Raw genomic sequence first — 23,709 nt, 5'->3', positions numbered from 1 at the left:
GGGCTGAATTGTCTACTCCTGCTCTTAGTTCTTATGTTATCCTTTCTAAGGGGCAGTGCCCAGAGCTAGGTGTTGTCTGATCAGGGCTTTGAATAACTGAAGCATGACTTCTACCCCTTTGTTTTCTAGTCCTCTGAATATTAAGGTCAGCCTTCCATTTGTCTTTTATTTTTCTGTACCTGTCATGCTGATTTAATGATCTATGGACCAACAAGTCCCTTTGGACCTCCACTGTTTCTAGTTTTACACCATCTAGAAAGTACCCTGTTTTTAGGCCCAAAGTGAATGACCTCTCATTTGCCTACATTGAAATCTGTTTGCCACAGTTTTGTCCATTCACTTCCTCAATATCTCTCAGTAATTTTATGCTTCCATCTACAATACTTACAATGCTGCCTATCTTGGTGTCATCGGCAAATTCGAATACCTGGCTTTCCATCTTATATAAGTCGTTAATAATAATGGTGAATAGTTGAGGTCCCAACACAGATTCTTGTGGGACGTCACGAGTCACATACTGGCAATTAGAGTACCTGCCCATTGTCCCGATTTGGGTGATTTCCTAATCAAGTCAATAATTTGCCTTCAGTTCTGAGATTCAGCTTCAGCTAGCAGTCTCTTATGAGGAGCTTTATCAAATGTCTTCTGAAAGTCCATATAAATAACATCCATAGATCGTCCCCTATCCTTTACTTCAGTCACTTCAACAATTTCAATCAGGTCAGGGCATGACCTATCTTTTACCAATTCATGCTGACTCTCTTTGATCAACTGAAAATTTTCAAGGTGTTCAGTCACGCTATCCTTACAGACTCCAGTAATTTTCTGACTACAGATGTAAGGCTAAGTGGTCTATAATTCCTTGGTTTCCCTCTGTCACTTTTCTTAAATAGCAAAGTGACATATATAATTTCTCAATGCAAAATAACAGTTCCTGAATCAAGAGAACTTTGGAAGGTTATCGTTAGTGCATCTGCTATGTTCTTACCTATTTCCTTTAAAATCCTGGGATGGAAACCATCTGTCCTGAGGATTTGTCACTCTATTTAGTGCCATTATTTTCTTCTTTACTGTTACTTTGCCAAATATTGTTTGAAGGTTTTCATGGTGAGACCAGTAAGTTTGAGTAAGATGATGTACAGTTACACCATCTGAATTGCTCTGAAAGGAGCAGTTATTTTCTTGAAGGAAGAGATCTTAGAGCTGTTAGGACTTGACATTTCGGGCAGTCTACTCTGCCTATCTTCTGGAGAAGAGACTGGATCTGTGGAAGAGGTAGGTTTATATGTGGTAGAGGATGGGAGTGTGGGCAGGATCTTGCTGCTTAGTGTGCCTTTGGTCAGTACATGTTCTTGCTGATTGGCTATTGTGGTCTGTGATTGGTCAATCTATGCTATTCTTGCTCCTGATTGGTTGACTAATCTATCCTATGATAGATCAGTACATGCTGATGTTCTTGCTGTATGGTGTATCTTGAGTGTGTGGAGGGCTGTATGTTGTTGCAGTTGTTTACAATTTGGTATGTTGGCTGCACAGCGAGTGGTGGGGTGTTTCTTGAGTAGGGGTAGCCAGATGTCACTGGTGTGGTGTAGGTAGATCTCCATGACCTCCCTGTTACATCTAGCATGCCAGTGCTTGATGAGCTGAGTTTGGAGTTGGACCATTCATTGCGGTGGTTGTTGAGTTGAACATGCTTGACGATGGCTGACTTGTCCCATTCACTGTGTTGAAGCAAGTTTGGTGTTCATTGAGTCTGGTGTGTAGACTGTGGTCTGTTTTCCCCCATGTGGATGAGCCCGCAGTTGCATGGGATGCTGTAGATTCCTGGTTAATTGTGAGATTTCTTATCTTTCTGGGTGTAGAGGATGGAGTGGAGCTTCTTGGATGACTTGTGTTGGACTTCTGTGTCCACTGATTTGCGTATACGTTATCTTTGCAAGGTGGAGCCAATGTACAGAAGAATGACTTTTGTCTTGGTTAAAGTAGTTGTTCCAGTGCGAGTAACAGGTGGATATTCTGTTATTTTGCTTACGTTTGTTTTAGTGAGACTCTGTACCTGATTCTATACTAGTTTTGTTGGTATGTCCAACATCCTGACCTTTTCCTGTTCTGTAAATACTGGCACCAATTATTCAACGTGTCTGCCATTTTCTTATTTTCATTGACCATATCCCGTTATCATTTCAAGGGGCCCACATTGCTCCTGACCACCCTCATTTTCCTAATATACTTGGAAAAGTTTTTTGTGTTGATGTTGATATCCTTTGGAAGATTCTTTTCCTCTTTTTTTTTTTAGCTATTATCCATTTTGTCACCACTTGCTGTTCTTTGTATCTTCCCTGCTCACCAGGATCTGTGCTATTTTTTGCATTTTTGTGTGCTTTTCTTTTAGTTTTACGTTGCCTCTTAACCTCTTTAGTGGTCTGTGGCTTTTTATTGGAAAGTAGAACTCTTGCCCTTTAGGAGTATAAACTGGTTCTATATCACATTCTTTTTGAACACCTCCCACTGATTTTCTGTCATTTTACCTGTTAACAGATTTGCCTGGTTTACTGTGGACAGTCTCTGTCTCATCCCATTGAAATCAGCCTTACCTAAATCTAGGTTCTTAGCTGTTTCATGTTTCTTCCTTTAAAACACTACATTGAACTCAATTATATTCTGATCCTCTTAGATAAATGTTCATGCACTGTTGGGCTGATAACTAAATCTGCTCATCACTCATTACTAAAACTGATATGGCATTCCCCCTGTTGACTCTGGGATATATTCTCACAGAAAACTATCCCAGACACACACATGAAATTCACTACCTTTCTTGCCTTTTTGATGGAAAAGATAGAGTTGGGAGCTTAGCTCGGTACATAGGGGATTGAAATTGCAAACAGTCTGATTTAGCCCGCGACATTTTCCGGGGACTGGATTGGTGGCAGGGTTTCTGCTGGGGGCCAAGAAGGATCATCTTGGTCTTCCTGATGTTTAGTTGGCGGAAATTGCAACTCACAAGACTATGGCCAGGATTTTATGCTTGCAACGGGGGTTTTGACATCCAGAGAAGGCAACGGCAAGAACCCCGCGTCACCTCTTCTCCGGAAGGCCCGCCGCATCTAGTGCCAATCAGGCACTTAAGTGGACAGCGGTGGGCCTTTCAGAGGATCAAGGACCCCGTCGCCAGAAGTTCTGTTCTTGGAGAGCTACTGGCCAATTAGAGGCCAGCAGCTCTTCTACTGAGGTCAGAGCTTGAGGAGTCTCACGGGAGGGTGTTGTGGGAGGCGGGGTGGGGGGGGGGGGTGGAGTTGCTAGCAAGGGCAGGGGTGTGGCTCTCAGTAGGGCCCCCCTTCCTGATGCTGGGTCCCACGTTCAGGGACTAGACACTGAGCCGGGAAGCAGCTGCATGGTTTTTCGTGCCGTGCTTCCTGTGCGGTGACAGAGCCACCCGCCACACGGCTGAATGCAGCGGTGGCGGGATGTGTAACTTAATTGGGGATTAATTGCCCAGTTAAGGGCCGGGCCTCCATTGGCGGCGGGGCTGGAAGGCCCTTCACAGGCCTTTCTGCCCCGGACTGAATTTTGGCGGGGTGGTGGGGGGCTGTGGCGGGAACCTCCCCCACCACCATCCCACTGATTTTATGCTCTCTCCACCTCCAAACCCGCTGCGGGGAGAGCATAAAATTCCCTGTTATGCCAGACAAGAAGCCCAACAATACATTGACAGTGGAGGGGTAGAGAGAAGACGTGAAGAGGTAGAGCTGAGTATCATCATCGTACATATGGAAGCTGGTCCCATGTCTGCAGATAATGTTGCCAAGGGACAACTTGTACTTGAAGAAGAGAGGGCCATTGATAAATCGTTGGACTCCACAAGGAACAGTATGGGGGTGAGAAAAGAAGCTACTGCAGGAGATGTTCTAGTTACAGTCCAATAGGTAAGAGTGGAATCACAGTTGATTGATATTCCTCCGCGATAAACTTAACATCTCCCAACAACAGAAAACAACGCTTGGTGAAAATGGAGTAAAACCAGCTCATAAACATTGGCAACATATGTTTTAATACTAGCATAAGCTAGAATGTGTTTCAAAGATGTAACACATTTTGGGATGTAAATGACATTTCCTTTCATTTATTGATTTCCTGAACCATTCAATCTGCCTCATGACACGGGCTGCTGTGCGGTCCTACATTAATTAACAGCTTGTGTCAAATTTTCTTTTGGCAGATATTGCAGTATAAAAGTATAATCCCCTAAACTCTATGTCAGTGATTCTCAAATCTGATGTACAGAAGTCAAAAATGCTCAATTTTCACAATGCATTGTGAATGTTCTTTTTTTTAAAAAAAAGCTATCCACTCTTCAAGAGTTATCAGGAAAATTGGAAAACAGCAGAGGTGCCAGAAACACACTATGTGTTGGAAAACAGCTTGCTTACTTCTACAGCTGAAAAATAATGGTTTTGGTTTGGCCACAAATCAAAGGCTAATGTTGATGTGACTGACCTTAATTTCTTGGGCCATTGTCTCTTAATAGAGTTAAATAGAACTGTTGCATATGTAACTGCAAGGAGATCAAATATATCTGCCATAATTTACCACATTACAGTATTGACTACAATTCAAAATTACTTCATTGGTTTAAAAGCATTTCAGGCCATTCCTAGATCATGAAAGGTGCTATATAAATGCAAGTTCTTTTTCTCTCTTTCCTTTTTTTTCCTTCAGTAAGGAGTGACTACAGTTTTCCTAGCTGCTGCTTGTGTCCCAGCTAAACCCACTTGTTTGGTTCTGAACTGGAACTTGTCCACACCTCTTTCTACATGTAAAAGCAAGATATGGCACTGCAAGAAACATGTATCTTTGTAAACATCAGATATTTGTAATGTTTGAGGTAACATTCCCATGTTTAAAGTGATGTATACTGATTTATGCATCTTTTCCCTTCTCCCTGGGCTAGACACTGACCATCCATGACACCAAACCAAGTGAAACTTGGGACCTAGGCAACAACTTCTTTCTGCATGAAGATGATGTGGCCAGCCACAGAAACAGGTGAGCATTATATCAGCGACACTGAAAACCTGACATGAGCTGAAAGAAACTTAGTCCCATAATATAAAAATGTATTTAACTCTTTCAACTACACAAAATATCTGTTTAAAAACTGTCAATGCACCCAATACTAATTTCTATATTTTTCAAATAGTGACTAATTGTACAAAATTATACTTTATTTTCATTCAATATTCGGACAAGTTAAAAGTCAGTATGAAACTGGGGGGAACATCGTTGATGATTATCTATGATTATAACTTGTTATTTGACAATATAAAAGCACTTTATTAAATCTGTAATAAGACATGCTGTCAGCCACTGAACCCTGTTGAGGTGTTTGAATTCTGCATGTGGTCTGATTTGCACATCTGCAAGGGGTCAATTCACACTGTAACACTTCCAATTGACTTATTGATTGTTCACAGCTCATGTTAAGTGTTTAGTTCCTTTTGGCATTAAATGAACACACTATCTGAATAATTTTTTACTATTCGTAAACTCTGATTTGAGTGTCATTTGGTAGCGCTCTTGCCTCCCGAGTCAAGAGTTCAAGTCTCTCCAGATACATGAACAGGTAATCCAGACTGACTGCATTGCAGTACTGATGAGTGCTGCACTGTTGGAGGTGCTGTCTTTGGGATGAGATATTAAACCTCTCGGGTGGATGTAGTAGGTCCCATGGCGCAATTCAAAGAAAAGCAAGGGAGTTCTCCCTGGTGTTTTGCTGTTTGTGGGACCTTGCAGTGTGCAAATTGGCTGTTGTGTTTCCTACATTACAACAGTGACTGCATGTCAGAAGTAATTTGTTGTAAAACGCTTGAGATGTCCTGAGGTTGTGAAAGGTGCTATATAAATGCAAGTCTTCCCCTTCCTCTGTTCATCCTTTTCTTCCCTCTATTTTTCCTTTTCATTCCTTCTTTAATAAGAGTTCAAACAGATTTTCCAGCTGCTTTTCAAACCCTTATTTTGTGTCCTGGTTAAAACTACTTGTTTGATTCTGAAGTGGAACTTGCCCACGTACTAGGGGGTGCTGCAGGTCAGAAGACAGAAATACCATTTTCTTATTGTCTGTAACCATTTCTGCACTTGAAAGCAAGAGATGGCGCTGACCCTGCAAGAAAAGTATATCTTTTTTTAAATTTCAGATATTTGTTTCTTTCCTTTTCAATAGGTATTTTTCATAGTGAATGATTGTGGAAGAAGATTCTTCTTGCTCCTTATTTCTGGAGCAATAGCATACTTTACACTTGCTGAATGCACATATTTACTCCAACCCCTTGCCTGAACTAAAAGTGTCCATCCATTTTTACATGATGTACAAAGCCAGTGAAGGTATAGGCAAGAAGTGGGAAAGTTCATTAAAATGTTCTGAAAGGTGATTAGTTTCTTAATTTGTTTAATTCACAGAGCTAAGGCCACTATTTTACAACTTGCAGAGCTGAATCCTTATGTCCAGGTCAAGACATCTAATGTTCTTCTGGATGAAAATACAGATCTTTGCTTCCTGCAGCATTATCAGGTAATAAGAGTTTGTTGTCCATCAGTATTGATGCCAACGACCCATGGAGCTGCTGTTTGCTTTTTGTCTTGACTTGAATTTTAGCTGATCAGTATTTGCCTGTACTGCCTCAGCACTAAGATGATCTAAGTTTGGATGGTCTTCCTAACTTTTATTACATTATGTTGTTAAAAGAAAGGTTGGTGTACCATTTTCTGAAGTGGGGTCCTCTTAAAGATTATGCTGACACTCCCCTAAAATAAGCTCATTACCTTGGAAGTAGGCGGTCTTGATGGGGAGGATATAGTCAGAAGCTCAGATCAGGGTTCTCCAGACATGATGTTGCCAAGGAACAGCACGTGGATGAGACAGATGAGAGCCATTGATAGTTCCTTGGAGGGATTTTGAGTTAATGGTGCAGGGATAGGAAGAGAAGCCGTTGCGGGAGATTCTCTGGACATGACTTGATAGGTAAGAGTAGAATCTGACAAGGGCAGTCCCATTCAGCTGGACAATGGAGAAGTGGAATGTGTGGCCAACTATGAGACAGATTGTAGAGAGGTCAAGAAGGATAGAAACATAGAAAAATAGGAGTCGCAGTAGGCCATTTGGCCCTTCAAGCCTGCACCACCATTCAACACGATCATGGCTGATCATCCAAACTCAGTACCCTGTTCCTGCTTTCTCCCCGTATCCCTTGATCCCATTTGCCCTAAGAACTATATATAACTGTTTTTCTTCTTGAATATGTTTAATGATTTGGCCTCAACTGCTTTCTGTGGTAGAGAATTCCACAGGTTTACCGCTCTCTGGGTGAAGAAATCCCTCCTCATTTCAGTCCTAAATGGCTTACCCCTTAGACTGTGACCCCTAGTCCTGGACTCCCCCGCCATTGGGGACATCCTTCCTGCATCTAGTCTGTCCAGTCCTATTAAAATTTTGTAGGTTTCTGTGAATTCCCCTCTCATTCTTCTAAACTCTAGTGAATACAAGCCTAATCAACCCAATCTCTCTCCATACGTCAGTCCTGCCATCCCAGGAATCAGTCTGGTGAACATTCACTGCACTCCCTCCGTAGCAAGAACATCCTTCCTCAGATAAGGAGACCAAAACCGCACACAATACTCCAGATGTGGTCTCACCAAGGCCTTGTATAATTGCAGCAAGATATCCTTGCTCCTGTACTTGAATCCTCTCGCTATGAAGGCCAATATACCATTTGCCTTCTTAACTGCCTGCTGCACCTGCATGCTTACTTTCAGCGACTGGTGCACAAGGACACCCAGCTCTTGCTGCACCTCCCCCTTTCCCAATCTATCGCCGTTCAGATAATCTGCCTTTCTGTTTTTGCCACCAAAATGGATAACCACATTTATCCACATTATACTGCATCTGCCATGAATTTGCCCACTCACAACCTGTCCAAATCACACTGGAGCTTCTCTGCATCCTCCTCACAGCTCACACTCCCACCCAGCTTTATGTCATCTGCAAATTTGGATATATTACATTTAATTCCCTCATCTATATCATTAATATATATTGTGAATAGCTGGGGTCCCAGCACTGATCCCTGCGATACCTCACTAGTCACTGCCTACCACATGGAAAAAGACCCGTTTATTCCTACTCTTTGTTTCCTGTCTGCCAACCAGTTTTCTATCCATGTCAGTACCTTACTCCCAATCCCATGTGCTTTAATTTTGAACACTATGTGGCTCTTATGTGGCACCTTATCGAAAGCCTTCTGAAAGTCCAAATACACCACATCCACTGGTTCTCCCTTATCTACTCTACTAGTTACTTCCTCAAAAAATTCCAGTAGATTTGTCGAGCATGATTTCCCTTTTGTAGATCCATGTTGACTTTGTCTGATCCTGTCATTGTTTTCCAAGTGCTCTGCTATTGCATCTTTTATAATGCACTCCAGCATTTTCCCCAGTACTGATGTCAGGCTAACCAGTCTATACTTCCCTGTTCTCTCGCTACCTCCTTTTTTTAAATCGTGGGGTTACATTAGCTGCCCTCCAATCCATTGGAACTGTTCCAGAGTCTATAGAATTTTGAAAAATGGCCAGCAATGCATCTACTATTTCTAGGGCCACTTCCTTAAGTACTCTGGGATGTAGATTCAGGCCCTGGAGATTTATCGGCCTTCAATCCCATCAATTTCCCTAACACAATTTCCCTACTAATACTGATTTCATACAGTTCCTCCTTCTCACTAGACCCTATGTTCCTCAACATTTCTGGACGAGGAGGGCACAGAGGATGTCATTTATGACTTTAATGCATTTTCAGTGCTATAGCAGGGGCAGAAACCTGAATGGAGAGGTTCAAACTTGGAGTTGTATGAAAGATAGGCACAGGTTTGGGAGCCAACAACAATATTCAAAGACTTGAGAGGAAAAGGAGGTTGGATATGCAGTGCTATTTTCCTACAAGGAAAGCGGGATCAAGGGTAAGTTTCTGAGAAGGGGAGATGACGGCGAGATTTGAAAGGGAGGAGTACAGTACCTGAGGAGAAGGAACTAATTACATTGTCAGCTAGCATAGGTGTCAGGAAAGAAAGTTGGGTGGTCAACAGGTAAGTGAAAGTGAGGTCGAGAGAGCAGGAGACTGTTCTCGGCAACAAAATGAGCTTGGAGAGGGGAGATAGGAGAGAAACTGAAGAGAGATGTGGGTTTAGGCTTAGGATGCAGAAAAATTTTGTTTCGTGGACTAGGGAAGGGATATGACAGAGGCAGCGGAAGATATGTGACAAAGAAGCTTCACACGTTTTGGAGGTGAAGGTGGAGAACACAGGGGCAGCAGTTGGTAATACAGAAAAGAAGCCACGGATCTTTGCATTCCCGAATGGTCCTGGAGCAATGAGAAATTTTGCCAGACAAGATCGGGGCCTGATGGTGCTTGATGTAGTCCAGCCATATCTTACAACGAATGGCTAAAGCAGTTGTGCGCCATATGCAGTCAAAAAATCTGCGTCTCTTGGATTCAAGGGAGCAAAGATTAGGGCCAGACCAGGATGCGAAAGTGCAAGATTTTTCCTAGAGACAACAGCATCAGAGGCAGAGGTGAGAGAGTAATTCAACAGATCAATGGCACAAAAGTATCGTTGAACAGGAAAGGGCAAATGCTAGATAGTTGGGAGTTTGAAAGAGCTGTTGAGTTGCAGGAGAGCTTTGTTCAGGTGTAGACGTAGACTGAAGTTGGTGTGACCTTGTCTATGATTGCAACAATAAAAGAGACCAAGTAAGATTGCAACGTTGAAGGGTGATGGTGAATATAAATTAGGAGACTTTATATGCAGGAAGAAGTTATAGGAGGACAAAAGGGGAGGGTACTCAGAGGAGAGAGAGCAAGGTGAGTTGAGATGGAGATTGAAATCGTTGAGAATGAGAAGTTGCTTAGTGTAGAGGTTGAGATGTTGAAAGATACAGCCAGGCGAGAGGCTTCAGTAAAAGGCAGATTTGAGACAGATTTCCGGCACGCTCATGATGCTGATGCAGTCATCCAAAATAAGGTCATGGTTGTGAGAGTCGCCTTTGCAAGTGAATGGACATTCTAGAGAGGGTTGGTGATTGTTGATCTACTAGCAGAATTTGAGTCGAAGCACTCATGAAAGGAGAAATGAAAGGAGGCATCACTGGGTAAAAGTAAGGGAATGAGACAGAAGGGAAGAAAAAAAAGGAGAGGTAAGAATAATGGGCTCAGGTATGGAGAGGTAGCCAAACTGTGCGTTCAAATGGGCAATTCAGGTTCCATAGACATGGCAAAAATTAGGTTAGATAAGTCCCAGTCGTGAACAGAGGATAGAAATGATCAAAAAGAAGTCCAAAGTTAAAGTTGGTGGTCCTGCATTGGGATGAAGTTGACTTGTAGATAGGTTGTAGCAGTTTGGAGCACCAATGAACCAGTGTCCAGGTTCAGAGACGTGTGAAGGCGAGTGAGTCCATGAGCTGAAAGAGGGGCCAAGTTTGAGTGCATGTACTGTTAGGTTTTTCGCATGGGAAATGAAGAGGTGGAAAGAATCAACCATGGACCAACATAAGTTGATCTAATAGTCCAGTGGAGGTAATTGGTTGGAAGGTAGCAGACAGAGACTCGGGCTAATGAGAATGTACTCTTGCTGTCAGGCTTTGAAAAGTGGCATTCCCCATGGACCGATAATGAGACCTCAGCTTTTCACCATGGATATCAATAACTTGGTTGAAAGAATAGAGAATTGCATATCCATGTTTACAGACGATTCTAAGTTAGGAGGCAAAATAAGTTGTGTAGATGGGAGCAGGAAGGGCATTAAAAGATTAAATGAGTGAGAGAAACTGTGACTGATAGTTCAATGTGTGGAAATGTGAGGTCATCCATTTTGGATTTGAGAATGCCAGACTGGAAAATTTTCTTAATAGTGAGAGACTAGGAACTATAGAGGAAGAAAGGGATTTGGGTGGCCGGGTACAAAAATCACTTAAACTTTTGTGCCTATGCACTAGCTTCATCAAAAAGGTGAATGAAATGTTGGCCTTTACCTCAAGGGGTTTAAATGCAAACAGGTGGCATTGATCCTTCAGTTGTACAGAGCCTTGTTTAGACTTCATCTGGAGTACAGCATTTAGTTTTGGACACTGCATCTCAGTAAGGATAAACTGGCTGTGGTGGGAGTGGGTATAGCACAGATGCACCAGAATGATACCAGGGCCTAAAGGGTTAAGCTATGATGACAGATTGTATAAACATGGCTTGCATTCCTCTGAGTCTAGAAGGTTGAGGGGAAATTTAATTGAAGTGTTTTTTTTTTAAGAGATACAACACTGAAATAGGCCCTTCGGCCCACCGAGTCTGTGCCGACCAACAACCACCCATTTATACTAATCCTACATTAATCCCATATTCCCTACCACATCCCCACCATTCTCCTACCACCTACCTACATTAGGGGCAATTTACAATGGCCAACTTACCTATCAACCTGCAAGTCTTTGGTTGTGGGAGGAAACCGGAGCACCCGGCAAAAACCCACGCAGTCACGGGGAGAACTTGCAAACTCCACACAGGCAGTACCCAGAACTGAACCCGGGTCGCTGGAGCTGGAGGCTGCGGTGCTAACCTTGATTTGACAAGGTTGATGCAGAGAAACTATTTCCCCTGGTGGGTGAATCCAGAGCTAGAGCTAGACCATTTTATGAGTGAAATCCAGAAACACCACTTTACACAAAGGGTAGTGGAAATCTAGAATCCTTTTCCCCCCAAAAGGCTGTGAATGCTGGGTCAATTAAAATTTTAAGACATAGAATTTTGTTAGGAAAGTTTATCAGAGGATTGTGGATCAAAAGTGGATAGAGTTGAGGTGCAGGTTAGCCATGATCTTATTGAATGATGGAGCAGGCTTGAGGGGCTGAATGGTCTGCTACTGTCCTATGAATAGTGGCCTCGTTGATGAGTAACACTCACTAGCGGATCCAGTATCCCAAAGGAGGGATGAATCGAACCTGTGGCAATGGGAAGCAGACGTAAAGCAGCAGAGCAAAGTTAATTTGTCAGCAGTAGGGCAGAAAGGGAACTAGCAGGAACAGATCAGAGCTGGCTTAACATAGAGTGAAAAATTCCCAGCAGAGGAGCAGAAAACTGAAGCTGCAGCAGCAAGCCAGATGGTAGAATCAAGATATTGTTGCCGAAAACTCAATCTCTGTAGAAATTTGGTCTTTGCGATGATAGTGTGGTGACTTGTATTGAACAAAAGATTTTTTTCCAAAAGATAGGATGTTCTCTTTATCAAGTCTTCTGTAAGCCTGGTTGAGAATTGATAAATTAGCCTCAAATGTTACCAGTACATTAGTGTTGCAGGCAACTTCATGATGTGAAGCTACAGCCTTCTGAGCATAGTGCTAGGTTGTATCCGTATTAATCAGAACCTTTTCTCATTTACAGTGTGTGGTTCTGACACAGACCAGACTTCCACTTCAAAAGAAGATAAATGACTTTTGCCGCTCACAGCAACCACCCATCAAGGTATGGTTTTTTAGTACTGTATTGGGCTAAAGCATTCCATTGCCTCTTTGATCACTGCAGGACTGGAATAATTATGCAATGTTATTGTGGTTTGTCTAGAATAAAATTGGCTTTATATGTTATGATATTGAAAAACAGAGATGAGCATTCCCCTTGCATCACTCAAACTTTATTACACAAATGCATTTGGGAGGATCCTTCGGGGATAAAAGAACAATCTACATGTGATCATATTACATAAGCAGAATAAAAGCTAAGGAGATTAATTGAAACACTATTTAGAAAGATCCCACTTATGATTTAATGGGTATTTACTTCTAGGTGTTGAAATCCAGCAAAATCAACTTTGATGGACTGGTGTGTCTGGATGGCCGAAAACCATCTTTCCACCCCCCCCCCACAACCAGGTCCTGTTTTTTCAATTCTCAAATGGCCAGCTTTCCAAGGGAGGGCAAAGAAAATGCTTCAAAGACACCCTGAAGCTCTCTTTGAAGCATGGCAGCATTGACATTGATGACTGGGAGGAGCTTGCTACCAATTGTTCAAAATGGCGACAACTTGTTCATCAAGCTGCATCATGCTTTGAGTCCGAATGCCTTAATGATGAGACAGTGTGGCAGCAGACAAGGAAAGAAAAAGAAGCAAATCCTGCACTCCAGATCCTACTACCGCATGGGACATCCTGCCCCATGTACCCAAAGATCTGTGGGTCAAGAATCAGCCTGTTCAGTCACATGAAGACCCATGGCAGAAACTCGCAACCCTGAATACATGTCCTCTTTCAATCGAGGAACAACCGACGATGATCCAACACGTTATTCTGTTCAATTTCAGAGCACTGGTTTACTCTTGAGCCTGGAGCAACGCTGCACATATGCCAGTATACATTTGAAAAACTTCGTTCACATCATATCTGAAGCTAACACAATGTGAATGTGTTGTCTTGCCTGTCTAGAATCTGACATGAAGCACTGATCCTGGTGAAACGATATGTGACAGAGGTTATGTTAATCTGATGCCAAATTTTGCATTGCAGCAATGTTCGTTAAAAAGAACTACAAACCAGTATTGCACATTACACAATGTTAGCAACGTTTCTGTCTTTTGAGGAAAACCAGCCAGAACTCTCCTTTTGTACTAACATCATCCAAAAGTAAATTTCGTCAATATCATTTTAACAACCTACATTTATATAGCACCTTTAATGTAATAAAACATCCCGAGGTGCATTATAAAACGAAGTATGACACCGAGCCACATGAGATATTTGGTCAGATGAGTAAAAGCTTGGCCTAAGTTTTAAAGAGTGCCTTAAAAGAGGAAATGGGTGAAGAGGTGTAGAGAGGGAATTCCAGTGTTTAGGACCCAGGCAACTGAAGGCGCGGACATCAATGGTGGAGCAATTAAAATTGGGGATGCTCAAGAGGCCAGAATTCGATGAGTGTAGATATCTTGGAGGGTTGTGGGGCTGGAGGAGGTTAAAGAGATGGGGAGGGGCAAGTCAATGGAGGGATTTGAAAACAAATGTGGGAATTTTAAAATCAAGACATTGCTTGACTGGGAGCAAAAACTTCAAAAATCTTTATCAAGGTGTGGTCAGACTGGACTTGTAGAATGTTTCTGATGTGTAGTCTTTCACATACAATCCTGTTTCATTTCTGGCTTAAAGAACGCCAAGGTCTGCAATGATTGGAGAATGCCCACCACTGTCTTCTCGAGGCAATTCTGATTGGGCAACAAATGCTGCCTTGTCAGCAAAGTCCACATCCTGAGAACAAATAATTTAAAAGTCAGTGTCATTCAGTTATCTTCTCAATTTGCTTTCTTATGTATTTTTTTTCGTTGTCTTTGTTCTTAGTTTCTCTTTTGTTCTGTAGCCTCTTCGTGTTTACCTCTTACGCTGTCCCAAACTTCCACATTCATTTTGGAATAGCTTTGATTTCCTGGGTTTTTTAAATTCTTTCTTTGGATGTGGCGTTGTTGGCTAAGCCAGCATTTATTGCCCATCCTTAATTGCCCTTGAAAAGGTGGTGGTGAGCTGCTGCCTTGAACTGCTGCAGTCCATGTGAGGTAGGTACACCCACAGTGCTGTTAGGAAGGGAGTTCCAGGACTTTGACCCAGCGTCAGTGAAGGAATGGCAATATAGTTCAAGGTCAGGATGGTATGTGGCTTGGAGGGGAACTTGCAGGTGGTGTTGCCATGCGTCTGCTGCCCTTGTCCCTCTACGTGGTAGAGGTCGCAGGTTTGGAAGGTGCTGTTTAAGGAGCCTTGGTGTGTTGCTACAGTGCATCTTGTAGATGGTACACACCGCTGCCACTGTGTCAGTGGTGAAGGGAGTGAATGTCTGTTGATTGAGTGCCAATCAAGCGAGATGCTTTGTTCTGGATGGTGTCGAGCTTCTTGAGTGTTGTTGGAGCTGCACCCATCCAGGCAAGTGGAGAGCATTCCATCACACTCCTGACTTGTGCCTTGTAGATAGTGGACAGGCTTTGGGGAATCAGGAGGTGAGTTACTTATTGCAGGATTCCTAGCCTCTGACCTGCTCTTGTAGCCACCGTATTTATATGGCTACTCCAGTTCAATTTCTGGTTAATGGTAACCCTAGGATGTTAATAGTGGGGGTTTCAGCAATCGTATTGCCATTGAGTGTCAAGGGGAGATGGTTAGATTCTCTCTTTGAGATTGTAATTTCCTGGCACTTGTGTGGCATGAATGTTACTTGCCACTTTTCAGCCCAAGCCTGGATATTGTCCAGGTCTTGCTGCATTTATACACAGACTGCTTCAGTATCTGAGGAATCACAAATGGCGCTGAACATTGTGCAAGCATCAGCGAACATCCCCACTTCTGACCTTATGATTGAAGGAACATCATTGATGAAGCAGCTGAAGATGGTTAGGCCTAAGACACTACTCTGAGGAACTCCTGTAGTGATGTCCTGGAACTGAGATGACCTCCAACAACCACAACCATCTTTCTTTGCACTAGGTATGACTCCAACCAGTGGAGAGTTTTCCCCCTGTTTCCCATTGACTCCAGTTTTGCTTGGGCACCTTGATGCCATACTCAGTCAAATGCTGCCTTGATGTTGAGGGCAGTCACTCTCACCTCAACTTACTGGGTAAAAGATAACAAATCTGATTTCTATACCTTGAACCAAGGACTAATACTCTGTTTAAAAAAAAATAAGTTCTAAATTTGTTGAAAACTGTAGTGTGGAACCATAACCTATGTCCATATGCGCAAAAGGTCACAGTCTAAAGGAAATGAGGATCTTGTTCCTTTTATTTTTGAACTCTCAATGCTGCTGTATGCCGTAAAGGTTTATGGATGGGGAATTTTGTGCATTTCTTTTTCCAGTTCATTAGCGCTGATGTATATGGAGTGTTCTGTCGTGTGTTCTGTGATTTTGGAGACCAGTTTGAAGTATCTGATCCAAACGGAGAAGAGCCAAAAGAAATCTTCATTCAAAATATCACACAGGTAATAATTGCAGAAAATAATCACCTTCGCTGGCCTACAGCATTTCATGTGACCTCAACAACTGTTTAACTAGTGTTTTTAATATAGAAAACATTGCCAGGTGCTTCATTGTGGTGGAATCAAATGAAATTGTTGAAATAGATTATATACAGAGATAAATCTTATAACTTTATTTTATCACTGATCAGAAACAAGGATATGAAAATTTGCCCAATCTTTAGAAACAGTTGAGTTCCTGTGCCACTGCTTGCTTGTAGTGCAGGGGACGGGAGTATGGGAGCTTGTCGGCCACTGATCAGCTTAAGGGTGGCATTGCAGCTGCAGGAAATGGCGGAAATTAATTACTTGTCTCGAATGTTTAATGTTGTAACGCCGTGCCATAGCACTTGTCCACCTGCTGCTCCCTTCTTAGGTCGGGTCAATCCTCTCATCAAACAACTTTCAGAAATGGGATCCTGTAGGCACACGCAACAGTAATCATTATGGCCACTTGTCTGGTTCAGCAGAGACCATGTTTCGAAAACCAACTGGAACCCTACAAGTTCTAAGCACACAAAGCTCTTAATTATATAGATAAACATATACCACTTACCACGTCTAGAGTAATGAACGAACCCAATAATGATTGTATGAACGATGCATAGGTTTTGGGAGTAAGTGTGCACAAGTGGCTTCGGCATGAGAACTCGAGACTAAAGCAAAGAGGCCACTCCTTCCCAGCATATTTGTTAGATTAGATTAGATTAGAGATACAGCACTGAAACAGGCCCTTCGGCCCACCAAGTCTGTGCCGAACGTCAACCACCCATTTATACTAATCCTACACTAATGCCATATTCCCAACAAACATCCCCACCTGTCCCTATATTTCCCTACCACCTACCTATACTGGTGACAATTTATAATGGCCAATTTACCTGTCAACCTGCAAGTCTTTTGGCTTGTGGGAGGAAACCGGAGCACCCGGAGAAAACCCACGCAGACACAGGGAGAACTTGCAAACTCCACACAGGCAGTACCCGGAATCGAACCCGGGTCCCTGGAGCTGTGAGGCTGCGGTGCTAACCACTGCGCCACTGTGCATCTTATGACTCTGAATAATTTAATATTATTTCTTCTTCAATGGCAATTATATTTCTAATGTTGAATGGAGTGGATGGTTCATGAGAAGTGCACAATCACATCAGAGGAATTTGCATGTTGATATGAAAGTATGCAGATTATAAGAAAGCAATTTCCATGAAATACAATTAGTGAGAAAAATTGTAATGTAAATACAGCATTTAAAATGCTGACTTATTTGTCTTCGTCTAGGGGGTCACTATTTAAAAATAAGGGGTCACCCATTTAAGACCGATGAGAAGAATTTTTTTCTGAGGGTTGTGAGTCTTTGGAAGTCTCTTCCTCAAAAGGTGGTGGAAGCAAAGTCTTTGAATATTTTTAAGGCAGAGGTAGATAGATTCTTGGTAAGCAAGGGGGTAGAAGGTTAGCAGGAGTAGGTGGAAATGTGGAATAATCAGTTCAACCATGACCTTATTGATTGGCTGAGCAGGCTCAAAAGGCTGAGTGGCCTACTCTGAATTTGTATGCTCGTATGTTCATAGTAAATCGGTATAGAATTCAAGTTATTATAGATGCTGTCTATAGATTATACGGTAGCAACAGATCGTAAAGCACAGGATGAGAAAAGGCCATTTGGCCCATAAAATTTGTGCCATCCAGATTGCATTTAAATATCACTGAGCGTGAAATTCCACCATTTCAACTTCCTAAGGGAAAGTTTTGCATAAACATTTGCTGATTCCAGGAGGTTAATAGCAAAACATGCTGCATGCCTTTATTTAAACCACTGCAAAAAAAAAAACCCTTAGCAAATGTAACCACCTCTAAGTCTGCCAAATGATGCTCCACCTCCCGAAGGACGTAGATGAGCTTTCCGGACGTCGATGGTGGGCACTGAGGAAATGGCTTATTACCTGCACCAGATTCCACCCCCCCCCCACCCCCGTCCCCTTCCCTGCTCCACCCTCTCAGCTCACCCCCTCACAACCCCGTCCCAGCCCGCCCCCCCCGCACCATCTTCACCCCGCACCCCCTTCCCCTGCACCCCCCCCCACCCCCTCCCTCTACCCCTCCCCCTTGCATCCCCTCCTCCCACCGGCACCATCCTACACCTGTGTAGGGGCCCCAACAACCCCACTGCCTTGTGGGCGTCTCGGGAGAGACCAAGGCTAAGGGAGTAAACCCTAACAGAAAATCCGGAGCGGAACCCCGTAGGCGGTCATGTGTCACCTTTGGCATGTTTCCGGCAGTTCCTGCAGCCATACTGGTGCCAAACGTCGTGTCCTGCACTCCTTTGGACCCCACCAGAAAGGCCGAGAGGGGGGTTTTGACGACTGGGCAACTCTCAACCTCCATAAATTTGCCCAGGCATGCGCCATGGAGAGGTCACTCCATAGTTGCCTCACAGCGACTGAAACAACACGGAAGGCAGCAGTTACGGGTTATAAGTCCAGATAAATTGGCGTAGAAACTGGGCGCCACGGGTTGCCTTTGTCGGTGGGAGAGGTCATTGCACCTCACTGGACAGCTACCGCCCGCCTCAAACCGGGCAGCCCCCGGTCAATAAGGTTCTGTCCCGCCACAGTCTGCCTGCTTCAATGGGTGCTTGGAGCTCAGGGTCATTGCCCGAAAGGTGGACTGATACACCGCACCAAACAACATGAAAAAAGGAAAGAAGGTACCAGCCCTTCGCTTTGCAAGCTGGAACGTCAGAACTATGTGTCCTGGCCTGTCGGAAGACCTTACACAAATCAACGATTCTCGGAAGACCGCCATCATTAACAACGAGCTCAGTAGACTCAATGTGGACATTGCAGCACTTCAGGAGACTCGCCTCCCCGCGAGTGGCTCTCTAGCAGAGCAAGACTACACCTTCTTCTGGCAGGGCAGGGATCCTGAAGAACCAAGACAGCATGGAGTGGGCTTCGCCATCAGAAACTCCTTGCTCAGCATGATAGAGCCTCCCTCAAATGGCTCGGAACGCATACTGTCCATCCGACTGCTCACCACCTCTGGTCCAGTACACCTACTCAGCATCTATGCTCCAACACTCTGTTCCGCACCTGAAGCTAAAGACCAGTTCTATGAACAACTCCATAACATCATTAGCAGCATCGCCAACACCGAACACCTATTCCTGCTGGGGGACTTTAATGCCAGGGTTGGGGCCGACCATGACTCATGGCCCTCCTGCCTTGGGCGCTATGGCGTTGGAAGGATGAATGAGAACGGGCAGAGACTGCTTGAGTTGTGTACCTATCATAACCTCTGCATCACCAACTCGTTCTTTCACACTAAACCCTGTCACCAGGTTTCATGGAGGCACCCAAGATCACGTCGTTGGCACCAGCTAGACCTCATTGTCACAAGGCGAGCCGCCTTAAACAGTGTTCAAATCACACGCAGCTTCCACAGTGCGGACTGCGACACCGACCACTCCCTGGTGTGCAGCAAGGTTAGACTCAGACCAAAGAAGTTGCATCATTCCAAGCAGAAGGGCCACCCGCGCATCAACACGAGCAGAATTTCTCACCCACAGCTGTTACAAAAATTTCTAAATTCACTTGTAACAGCCCTTCAAAACACTCCCACAGGGGATGCTGAGACCAAGTGGGCCCACATCAGAGACGCCATCTATGAGTCAGCTTTGACCACCTACGGCAAAAGTGCGAAGAGAAATGCAGACTGGTTTCAATCTCATAATGAAGAGCTGGAACCTGTCATAGCCGCTAAGCGCATTGCACTTTTGAACTACAAGAAAGCCCCCAGCGATTTAACATCCGCAGCACTTAAAGCAGCCAGAAGTACTGCACAAAGAACAGCTAGGCGTTGCGCAAACGACTACTGGCAACACCTATGCAGTCATATTCAGCTGGCCTCAGACACCGGAAACATCAGAGGAATGTATGATGGCATGAAGAGAGCTCTTGGGCCAACCATCAAGAAGATCACCCCCCTCAAATCTAAATCGGGGGACATAATCACTGACCAATGCAAACAGATGGACCGCTGGGTTGAGCACTACCTAGAACTGTACTCCAGGGAGAATGCTGTCACTGAGACTGCCCTCAATGCAGCCCAGCCTCTACCAGTCATGGATGAGCTGGACATACAGCCAACCAAATCGGAACTCAGTGATGCCATTGATTCCCTAGCCAGCGGAAAAGCCCCTGGGAAGGACAGCATTACCCCTGAAATAATCAAGAGTGCCAAGCCTGCTATACTCTCAGCACTACATGAACTGCTATGCCTGTGCTGGGACGAGGGAGCAGTACCCCAGGACATGCGCGATGCCAACATCATCGCCCTCTATAAAAACAAAGGTGACCGCGGTGACTGCAACAACTACCGTGGAATCTCCCTGCTCAGCATAGTGGGGAAAGTCTTTGCTCGAGTCGCTCTGAACAGGCTCCAGAAGCTGGCCGAGCGCGTCTACCCTGAGGCACAGTGTGGCTTTCGTGCAGAGAGATCGACTATTGACATGCTGTTCTCCCTTCGTCAGATACAGGAGAAATGCCGTGAACAACAGATGCCCCTCTACATTGCTTTCATTGATCTCACCAAAGCCTTTGACCTCGTCAGCAGACGTGGTCTCTTCAGACTACTAGAAAAGATCGGATGTCCACCAAAGCTACTAAGTATCATCACCTCATTCCATGACAATATGAAAGGCACAATTCAACATGGTGGCTCCTCATCAGAGCCCTTTCCTATCCTGAGTGGTGTGAAACAGGGCTGTGTTCTCGCACCCACACTTTTTGGGATTTTCTTCTCCCTGCTGCTTGAACATGCGTTCAAATCCTCTGAAGAAGGAATTTTCCTCCACACAAGATCAGGGGGCAGGTTGTTCAACCTTGCCCGTCTAAGAGCGAAGTCCAAAGTACGGAAAGTCCTCATCAGAGAACTCCTCTTTGCTGACGATGCTGCTTTAACATCTCACACTGAAGAATGCCTGCAGAGTCTCATCGACAGGTTTGCGTCTGCCTGCAATGAATTTGGCCTAACCATCAGCCTCAAGAAAACGAACATCATGGGGCAGGATGTCAGAAATGCTCCATCCATCAATATTGGCGACCACGCTCTGGAAGTGGTTCAAGAGTTCACCTACCTAGGCTCAACTATCACCAGTAACCTGTCTCTAGATGCAGAAATCAACAAGCGCATGGGTAAGGCTTCCACTGCTATGTTCAGACTGGCCAAGAGAGTGTGGGAAAATGGCGCACTGACACGGAACACAAAAGTCCGAGTGTATCAGGCCTGTGTCCTCAGTACCTTGCTCTACGGCAGCGAGGCCTGGACAACGTATGCCAGCCAAGAGCGACGTCTCAATTCATTCCATCTTCGCTGCCTTCGGAGAATACTTGGCATCAGGTGGCAGGACTATATCTCCAACACAGAAGTCCTTGAAGCGGCCAACATCCCCAGCTTATACACACTACTGAGTCAGCGGCGCTTGAGATGGCTTGGCCATGTGAGCCGCATGGAAGATGGCAGGATCCCCAAAGACACATTGTACAGCGAGCTCGCCACTGGTATCAGACCCACCGGCCGTCCATGTCTCCGTTATAAAGACGTCTGCAAACGCGACATGAAATCGTGTGACATTGATCACAAGTCGTGGGAGTCAGTTGCCAGCATTCGCCAGAGCTGGCGGGCAGCCATAAAGACAGGGCTAAATTGTGGCGAGTCGAAGAGACTTAGTAGTTGGCAGGAAAAAAGACAGAGGCGCAAGGGGAGAGCCAACTGTGCAACAGCCCCAACAAACAAATTTCTCTGCAGCACCTGTGGAAGAGCCTGTCACTCCAGAATTGGCCTTTATAGCCACTCCAGGCGCTGCTTCACAAACCACTGACCACCTCCAGGCGCGTATCCATTGTCTCTCGAGATAAGGAGGCCCAAAAGAAGAATAGCAAAACTTCAGTATGTGCATGCACTTCAAATTTGACCCTTGCCTACCACCTCGCACAAACTACTTTGCCTTGCTCATTAGGCCACAGCAGTTCTGAGCCACTGAACCTTATGGAAAATTTGATTAGAAAGAGTATAGTAAGAAATTAAGTAAATAATTGTTTTAAAAAAGTATTGATTTGTCAGGATTTTGGATTTATTTATTCTGGCACCTCTGCTCTGAACTGACACCATCTGTATCGTTGGAATACGCAATCTGCTGTTCACTCTTGCATATTAGTGTTATTGTTCAGATTTCACAGATCTGCAGTGTTTTTGATGTCCCCAATTTTATGGAAAAATCTTGTTTGGTGAAGTCTGGTTGCAATTATCTGAAGGCATACTTGCTACTTCTAGTTTTTTTAAAAAATGAGTTATCTTTCCTTGTCACCAAGGTTTGCCAAGGCAACAAGACGAGCATCCATGCAACAAGTCAGTCATTACAGTGTAACATTTCTGTATGCATTTGTAAACTGCTAGATTTGCAGCAGTTATTACTGCCCTTCCATAGCAACATGCATATTCAACTGTACTTCTGTTTCTCCCTTCATCTTTTAATTTCAAGGACTTCAGTATGAATCTCTTTCTTCTAATAGTTGTAAGCCGCATAGCTCTTAGTCTGGAATGCTTCATTATTTGAGCCAAGGCCCATTGATGCTGTATCATGAAGACTGAAAGGTCACCTATAATACAGGGTCAAAACTAAGCAGCCCACTTGGATGCTTTTATAAAAAAATTAACACAGTTGGTCAAGTGTTTCTGCTTTGGGTGCAATTGGTGATCCAGGACGCAAATAGCACTCAATATTGTGCTAGCTTTCAGAAGTCTTTTTTTGTTTTTTCCACAGGTTGCCTCCGAAACTAATTTGCATATCGCTGAACGTAAAAGTTCCATGAACTTGCGCAATTGGGCAGCATTTTAGAAAGCAATTTTTAGTAAATAGTCGTTGATATATTTGAGTGATAACCTGGTGCAGTTTTATTAAGTTGAAAATGGGTTCATCACAAAAAAGCATTTTTTTAAATCAGTGTCTAGTTCACCACCTGAGTAACCTGATTTTAAATTACTGAAAATGACATTGAGAAACAATACAGAAACATTTACTAGTTTCATTAGTGTAAAGTAATCAGTTTCTTAGTAAATTTTACAAAAACTTTTAAAAAGTACTTATTAGGGCTCTTGCACCAAAAAAAAGCTTAATTTTAAGAGCCTTCTTGAAGGATGTCAAGTGGGTGCAGTTAGCAGAAATTCGCCATGGTGATTAATTCGATCTGGGGGCATGACCAGTTTTGTGGGTGAGGCCAGCTTCTACCACAATTTTTAAGCTAGCATAAAAGATTGCAGAAACACAATTTGCACTTAATTCCTCCATCTGCTCAGCTGGTTCAATCGATTTGGGACATATTGTGATGAAAAAGCCAGCTCAACCTAGTTGAAACTCCAGCCCGTTATATTTCAAATAGTTACGTTTTTTTGGAGATTAGACAAGCTGGCTAAAGTTGGCTCCAAGATGATGTGCCTTGTGGTGGAAGAATAGGACTGAAAGTCAACCCTCTGGCAGTGTCAGACTGATTTAACTCCAGAGAAAAGGGACAGCTGATAATTGACGAGACAGCTTGGCTTATTCATGAGACCTTGGGAGCTGCAGTTTTTCCCACTC

General features: G+C 43.9%; 1 protein-coding gene across 2 annotated transcripts in view; it reads left to right on the top strand.

Moving 5' to 3' along the window:
• The window catches only part of uba6 (ubiquitin like modifier activating enzyme 6), a 143,582-nt gene that overhangs the window by 18,094 nt on the left and 101,779 nt on the right, over positions 1 to 23,709 (top strand). For both annotated transcript variants that reach the window (XM_068030439.1, XM_068030438.1), the window contains exons 4-7: positions 4,952 to 5,046; positions 6,457 to 6,568; positions 12,476 to 12,556; positions 15,918 to 16,040. In XM_068030439.1, coding sequence (XP_067886540.1) covers positions 4,952 to 5,046; positions 6,457 to 6,568; positions 12,476 to 12,556; positions 15,918 to 16,040 — 411 coding nt within the window. The remainder of the gene's footprint in view (positions 1 to 4,951; positions 5,047 to 6,456; positions 6,569 to 12,475; positions 12,557 to 15,917; positions 16,041 to 23,709) is intronic.

Source organism: Heterodontus francisci, chromosome 4 (genome assembly GCF_036365525.1).
Source record: "Heterodontus francisci isolate sHetFra1 chromosome 4, sHetFra1.hap1, whole genome shotgun sequence".
Lineage (NCBI taxonomy): Eukaryota > Metazoa > Chordata > Chondrichthyes > Heterodontiformes > Heterodontidae > Heterodontus > Heterodontus francisci.
The sequence above is the reverse complement of the archived record's forward strand: the minus strand, read 5'-3'. Positions and strand labels throughout refer to the sequence as shown.